At 48.8% G+C, this 7,503-nt stretch overlaps 2 protein-coding genes across 3 annotated transcripts; both read right to left on the bottom strand.

The window, feature by feature from the left end:
* Positions 1-774: 774 nt before the first annotated feature.
* crybb2 (crystallin, beta B2) lies at positions 775-3,195 on the bottom strand. Its single transcript, XM_010752106.3, has 6 exons — positions 3,090-3,195; positions 2,921-3,008; positions 2,721-2,839; positions 1,306-1,438; positions 1,084-1,226; positions 775-1,006 (listed from the first exon to the last, which is right to left on the bottom strand). The coding sequence occupies exons 2-6, from the start codon at positions 2,981-2,983 to the stop codon at positions 838-840; spliced, it is 627 nt and encodes a 208-aa protein (XP_010750408.2). The 5' UTR covers positions 2,984-3,008; positions 3,090-3,195; the 3' UTR covers positions 775-837.
* Positions 3,196-5,352: 2,157 nt separating this feature from the next.
* On the bottom strand, positions 5,353-6,852 carry LOC104936131 (beta-crystallin B3). Of its 2 annotated transcripts, none has more exons than XM_010752109.3 (6): positions 6,758-6,852; positions 6,455-6,558; positions 6,250-6,368; positions 6,033-6,165; positions 5,809-5,951; positions 5,353-5,721 (listed from the first exon to the last, which is right to left on the bottom strand). In XM_010752109.3, the coding sequence occupies exons 2-6, from the start codon at positions 6,530-6,532 to the stop codon at positions 5,460-5,462; spliced, it is 735 nt and encodes a 244-aa protein (XP_010750411.2). In that variant the 5' UTR covers positions 6,533-6,558; positions 6,758-6,852; the 3' UTR covers positions 5,353-5,459. The 2 variants fall into 2 exon arrangements, with proteins under 2 accessions (XP_010750411.2, XP_010750410.2); XM_010752108.3 differs by having other exon boundaries at positions 6,682-6,846.
* Positions 6,853-7,503: the final 651 nt, after the last annotated feature.

Genomic DNA, 7,503 nt, shown 5'->3' with positions numbered 1-7,503 from the left:
ATCAATCTTTATATCGAGTAATGCTAAGCTAATATTAGCTGTGGAGGAAAAAACTAAGTTCATAGCAGCTAAAGTTAGCTTCACATCCAAGCTAACTAAGCTAGCAATTAAGTTAGCTACATTAGCTTTAGCTTAAAACTAGCAAAATCTACATCATTAGCTCATGCTATCAGTTAGCTATGTTAGCCTTTCCCCCAATACAAACAAGTCCCATAACATTAACTTATGTTAGCAGTTAGCTACTTTAGCACAGTGTTAGGTGTCACTGTTAGCTGCCAGCTAATATTAGCAGTCTGTAGCTGTGGAGACAAAAAATAATGTAATTAAGTTCATAACAAGCTAAAGTTAGCTTTACATCCAAGCTAACTAAGGTAGCAGTTAGCTACATTAGCACAGTGTTAGCTGTCAGTGTTAGCTGTATTAGCTTTTGCTATATTAGCTTCACTTCTACTGCTACTTATCAATCTTTATATCAAGTAATGCTAGCTAATATTAGCTGTGGAGGAAAAAACTAATGTATTAAGTTCATAACAAGCTAAAGTTAGCTTCACATCCAAGCTAACTAAGCTAGCAGTAAGCTACATTAGCACTAGCTCCAAATCAACTGGATCCTCGGTGTTAGCTGTGTTAGCTTTAACGGTCGGGTCCAGTCCGGTTCTGTTAGCATGCTAACAGATCCAGTTAGCATCAGTAAGTTAGCGGTTAGCTGCTTTGTGATCCAGTTTGAATAAAGTTCTAACGTTGTGGCCGTGTACAGTAAACAAACACAAACAGTTTCAGCAGTTTGGATTTATTCGTGTTCTTTAAACGTCGCTGCTGAGTCTTGGTGCCTGATGTTTAGCTGGCGGGTTGGAAAGCTCCTCTCTGGTGCCACTGCATGTCTCTGATGCGCCGGACCGACTGGATCTGAGGGATCTGGGCTCCGAACTCGGCGCTGTCCTTGTACTCGCCCTTCTCAAACAGGTACTGGTAGCCTCTGTAGCCCGGATACTGATAGCCGACCCAGCTGGAACAGAACAGAACAGAACAGGTGAGAGGCAGTTACAGGTGAGAGGACGGAGAGTCACACCTGCAGGGACTCACGTGCCGCTCTGAACCCGCACAGACGAGACCTTCTCCTGGTAGCCGTGTGCGTGGAAGCTGGGCACGTCATCGTCTATGATCTCTATCTTCTTCCCCGCGAAGCCGGGCTTCTCGTAGAGGACGATCTTGTGCTCCTGGCTGTCCTGAAAGAGGGGCGGAGCGTCATCACCTGAGCGGCTGACGCAGGTGTGCGTCCGTTATTTAAAAAGTCTGATCGCGTACCACTTTAATCGGGCGGAACGCGGCGATGGAGTCGCTGCGCCGGCTGTTGGTCCAGGAGTCCCAGCGAGGATACTCCCCCTTCTCAAACACAAACTGCTCCCCCTTACAGTTGAGCTGCTCGTATCCCACCCATCTGAGGAGGCAGAGGACGAAGAGCTGTTAGCTCACGTTAGCTCAGTTCGTTAGCTGCTGTTAGCTCACGTTAGCTCAGTATGTTAGCCGGGCTGCGAGCTCAGAGCACCGCGGGAGCGTCGGTGTTTGTACCGCAGGCGTTTTAGACCACCGGGAAGAAGAAGAGGAGGTTTACAGGTCCGGTGTCGTGCCAGAACAGGAGCCGGGCAATACAAGAGTTAGCATCATGGATCACGTTAGCTGCTGAACTCGTTCGGTTTGCTAGCGAGAATCTGGATGAATCAGCTGACGTCACACACCCACGACAGGATTTTGATATGTTAGCTTTCTTTTTTTTAGACCACCGGGAAGAAGAAGAGGAGGTTTACAGGTCCGGTGTCGTGCCAGAACAGGAGCCAGGCAATACAAAAGTTAGCATCATGGATCACGTTAGCTGCTGAACTCGTTCGCTAAGCTATAAATAGCGTTTTGCTAGCGGGAATCTGGATAAAAAGCTGACCTTATACGTTTGATTTGTTAGCTAGCTTTTTGTTTAGACCACGGGAAGAAGAAGAGGAGGTTTACAGGTCCGGTGTCGTGCCAGAACAGGAGCCGGGCAATACAAGAGTTAGCATCATGGATCACGTTAGCTGCTGAACTCATTTGGTAGACTATAAATAAGTTATCCAGGAGTCCGGATCAATCAGCTGATGTTATCCGCCCAAGAACGGGTTTTGATACGTTAGCTAGTTAGCTATTTGCTGTCTCAGCAGCTTCTACGGACATGATGGCAGAGGAGAAGAGAGTGAAGAGGACGCTGACGGAGGAAGCTAAGAAGAGAAAAGGAGAGAGTGAGCGCGCAAGAAGCCGCCGGACAAGAGTAAATGTGGGACTGACTTTATGATGGACAGTGAAGTAAGTGCTGACAGCTGTAGCTGCTGTTAGCTCAGTTGTCAGCTTGGCGGTGAGTCAGAGCGACGGGTACCCGTCGCTCTGAGCTCACCGCCAAGCTGACTAACTGAACAGGCGTTATGGACGACCAGGAAGAAGAAGAGGAGGTAACCAGCAGCCTCTATGGACATGATGGCAGAGGAGAAGAGAGTGAAGAGGACGCTGACGGAGGAACAAGAGTAAATGTGGGACTGACTTTTAGTGGTTGGTGAGAGCTTGGTGAAATAAAAGGCTGAAAGACAGACGCCGAGCTGGGCTGACTGCTGCTGGACTAGGCAGTGATATCAGCTGCTGCTGCTGCTGTGTGTTGTTGTTGTTGGTGTTCGTCTGTTAGCCGTGCACGCGACACTCACGGTCCACACAGCACCAGTATCGAGCCCACTTTCTCCACGCCTGCTTCCTGGAGGTTGTTAGAGGGACCGGTCAGCTCGTGGCAGCGGCCCTGGAAGTTTTCCTGCTCGTAGATCACCAGCTGACGGGGGAAGAAGAAGAAGAAGAGTTGAGAGTGATGCAAATAAAGAGTGCAGGAGTGTAAACGTGTGTTTGCTCTCACCGCGAACGAACTGACGCCCGCCTGCTGCTGCTGGGTCGCAGGTTTCTGGTGTTCTGTGGCCATAGTGATCGGATCGGCAAGGTCGAGACTGAAAAGAGAAACTAGATGTTTGATATCTAGAATATGAGCTCAGACTTGCAGCAGAGCAACATGGACGTGGAGCTCTTACCAGAGTGTGCCAGTGTGTTTGTGATGGCACCACGAGCTCAATATATACGGGGCGCCCCGGGGTGGAAACTCTGCCAACAGCACCCGCAGCGTCCAAACCGGCCTGCACACCAGCCTGCCATAGGCCCAGCAGGCTGCAGATGAGGGGGTCACCGTGGATCCACACCCCCTCCACCAGCACCGCCCCCCACTCCGGGGTGTCAAAGTTATTTCATTAGTTGTCAGTTTTGTGCAGCCAGTCATTGTTCGATATCCACACGATTCAGCACAAACAGTGCCAAGAGTCCGACACCTACAATGAGAGGCGGATTGGAAGAGACCAAAAAGTCCAAACGCAGCTGGATGCTCACACGATGTTTCATATTTCATCTCCAGAAAACTACGTCAAGGTTTCATGTCGGATAAAGACAAAGAAGACGTCTTTAAATCATCATTATCATTGATTATTTATTGTTTTAAAGGTGGAGTTTAGGCAGTAACATCTGCCATGAGTGACACAACCTGCAGTTCCTCTAACGTCCACCTGAGGCTGGCTCCAGAAGTGAGTCAGTCTCCATAAGTCCCCATGTCCAAATGTCCAACTTCACAGCAGAAATAAACATGTTTACAGCCTGGTACAAAAAACAGTTTTGGTCTCTGTAGCTAATTTCCCCGTTCATGACAACTGTACTGAGGGTGAATTTATATACAACTCACCTGTTCACATTATATTAAGGCTTAAAGTTATGCAGGATTAAGAGCGTGGACGCTTTGATTGACAGGTGGGTGTGGTTACAGGTAACCAGGCTTCATTCAGCCGCCTCAGGTCCGTCGATGATCCACGACTTTAAATCAGAGGCAGGACAGAAACCTGTGTGACGGCATGGAGATGACGTCCTTTTTTTACAGTTTTTGTGTTTATAAAGTGACAGAATTATTTATTGTGTCGTATGTTTACGTCCATCTCTGTGTGACAAAGTTAAAAGTTTCGTGTTGATGATTTTTAGATCACATCATCACGAGGGGCTGAAATACGCCATGTGGTTCAGACTTCCTTCCCTCCTTCCTTCCTGGTGTTTTCTGGTTCACCTGCATCCATCATCCAATCAACCTGCTCTGGATGAAAGAGCCTCGAGCAGAGAGACCTCTGAGTCTGACTCATACAGCTGCATCTTCTCCATCATGAACATTTGTTGTGCTTTGCTGTCTTTGTTCAATTCACTGTCCAGCTGTGATCATTCTGCCCATGTTAATGTTGTCCAGGTGAAAACTGGAACATCTCCATCAAACTCAATCAGCGCTGTATTCACTGGATGAAGCATCATTTGTATGTGTGTGTGTGTGCATGTTTAAACATGGCCTCAGTTTTATTATTGATCAAAGAGTCTCCTGCTGGAAAACCAGAAAGCTGGAGAGTTGGACCAGTGTCTGCAGAACTGTGGATGTGGTACCGGGCCGCTGTGTCCATCTATGTGACACACGAGGAGCTCGGACATTAGACACACATCAGTATGTGACTTTATTGAAGGTGTTTGTAATAATTCAGGAAACATCTGCAGCAGCGTTGTTGTCGTGCAGTGACTCCAAACGTCGTGTGATGTTTTACTTTGATTTCACTGATCTACAGATTCAGTTCATGCAAACTGTAAAAACTTGAAGTTGTTGCATGTTGCTGACTTTTTGTTTCTTTCACAGGTTGCTGTGTTGTTGTTGTTGTCATTGTTTCTTGTCTCACTTGTTGCACAACTGCTTTAAGAGATCCAAATAAAGAACAGACGGTATGTGGGAGATCTGCAGTAAACATCTTAATGTGTTGCTCAAAGGCACCTCAGTGCTGTGATGATGCGCCTGGTTCACCTCCTAACACTGCACAGCTGGTCTGAACCTGATCTGACACCTGAGGCTCATGAAGAACATGAAGCTTGTTTGCATGGAAGAATTTAAAGATGTGTTGAAGCTCAGATTTAAGTGCAGGGAAGTGATCACAGCTGGCCGAGTGTTTGTTCATTACAGATGTGAGGAAACGCTGCAGGACTCGTTTACGTGTTTTAAATATTACGTCAACATCTGGATGTGTGCGGTGTGATGTCAGAACACGTGATCACGGCTGCACATGGAAGTGATTTGAACTCACGACTGAGACACTTTTCATGAGTTCAGCTCCTGATGTTTGTTTGGAAGATCACAGTTGAGGATGGGTGTGAACGCAGTGCGTGCATACAGTACAAAGCAGATCACGTGTTCCTGAAGCTGGCTTCAGTATTCACAGAACATCACCAACAGACTCCGGGTCAAACAACTTTTATTCGCCACTGAAACAAACATGTCATCCTCACTGAAACAAGCGAGGTGAGGTTGAGGCAGAGGGGGCGGCGGCGTGTGAGGATCCTGCTCAGCTGGCTCCAGCTGTGGCAGGCGGGGCTTGAGGTGCCGGGTCAGGTTGGGGTGCCGGAGCTGGAGCTGGAGCCGGAGCCGGAGCCGTATCCGGGTCGATAACGATGAAACAGCCCTTCTTGTGCCACTGCATGTCCCGCACACGTCGGACAGACTGGATCTGAGGCGCCGGGGCCTCCCAGTCGTTCCAGTGCTTGAAATCTCCTCGTTCAAAGATGAACTGGCGCCCTCTGTAGCCCGGGTACATGTAGCCGACCCATCTGGAGAGGAGGCAACACAACAACTTCAGAAAAACAGGCAGACAGACGGGAAAACATCAAAAGAAAGAGGGTGAAAGGTGGCCTTACGTTCCACTGAGAGCCCTGACGCTGGCTACACGATCCTGAAAACCGTGACCCCACAAACTGGGAACGTCATCGTCGATGATCTCCATCTTTCTACCAGCGAATGCAGGGCTCTCGTACAGCTGGAGCTTGTGTTCAGCGCCATCCTACAGAGGACAAACAGACACATGGACGCCTGAGTCCTTCAAAACACAGTCTGAATGAGGACAAATGATCCAGTCACTCACCACTTTGAGAGGCCTTAGAGACAAGAGGGAGTAGCTGTTCTGACTGTTGGTCCAGGTGTCCCAGCGTGGATACTCGCCCTTCTCCAGAACAAACTGCTCGCCTGTGAAGCCGTGACGCTCGTAACCCACCCAGCTGAGAGGAAACAAGACGACAGTCAAACAATCCTGCAAACCTTTTTCTTTCCTTTAAAGTCTCAGAGCAGAGCGAATCACTCACGGTCCGGACTCCACGATCACAGATCCGACCTTCTCCAAACCCTTCTCCATCACATCTTTACACTCTGCAGAGAACTCTGTCTTGCAGCCCTGGAAGTTCTCGAACTCAAACAGCAGCACCTGGATTGCAAAGGTAAAGGTGGAGGTTCAGGGTTTAGCAGCACCAAGACTGAAGCTGGATTGTCGACCTCAGTCCTTCCAGTTACCTTGTACGTGGCTCCAGCTCCTCCTCCCTGGCTCTTCCCAGCAGCCAGCTGCTCCGGGACACTCTGCTGCTCCGACATCACCCCGATCCACAGCTTCTCCACCTCTTTGGGCAGCAAAACACACAAACAAGCAAAGCAGCAGCCGCCATCAGAAACCTGAAGTTTCTAACTCACCCTTGAACAAGAAGATTGTGGACTAAAGCAGCACTCATTAAAATCCTCCAAACCTGGTTCTTTACGCGATGCAGCTCCCTCTAACTCCATTGCTTTTGATGTCTATGAGTCCACAGAGAGCTTTTTTACCTGCGTATGCCTGCTAGGATTGATTGTAGCGTCCCTCTTTTTCGGTGCAACTTGCTGTTTAGTGGGTTTGAGCCATCAGAGGGCAGGGACAGGGGCGGGGGGGTATTTATGGTTTATTTCTGGCCACAACAGCAGAAAAAAACGGGGGTTAGCTGTTGATACAGCAAGTCTGTCGCTCACATTGTGTCCGTAACGCTGCCTCTCAATAGGCAGCTGTGTTGGCACAGACCGCCCTGCCCGGACGGACGCCACGGCTGCCAGCCAACGCCGTGATGTGAGGGCACGAGGAGAGAGAGAGCCAAGAGGGTTTTAACAAACAGCCCCGCTCAGCACAAACACACCGAGGCTACACCCAGTCTCAAGTACTTGATGCTGACTCAGATCCACAGGAAAGGTGTGAGGACGTTTGGCGTGGTTGATTCAGACGTTTGAGATTAACACGTCTCCTCGAGTGTTTATTTGACTTCAGTTTGACTGTTTGTGTCGATTTCACCAAAAGGTCATCCAAAGATCATCGTTCACACCGGGTGACCTTAAAGACAACGAGCACGAATGAACCAGGCGTGAACAATCGGCTGGTCAACGATCTCCCCACCAGCCAGAACTTCAAGAAGGTTGAATCTGGGGCAACTCGACTTGTTGTTGTAGATCCGTGAAGGGGTGAAAGGACAGAACTGTAGGTGGGATAAGTGTGTCTAAGTCCTCTGCCTCCTTTAAACCACCAAAATGTGAACATCATTGTCACT

The sequence above is a fragment of the Larimichthys crocea genome, chromosome III (assembly GCF_000972845.2).
Source record: "Larimichthys crocea isolate SSNF chromosome III, L_crocea_2.0, whole genome shotgun sequence".
Classification (NCBI taxonomy): Eukaryota; Metazoa; Chordata; class Actinopteri; family Sciaenidae; genus Larimichthys; species Larimichthys crocea.
Note: the sequence above shows the minus strand (reverse complement) of the source record. Positions and strands in the feature narration are given on the sequence as shown.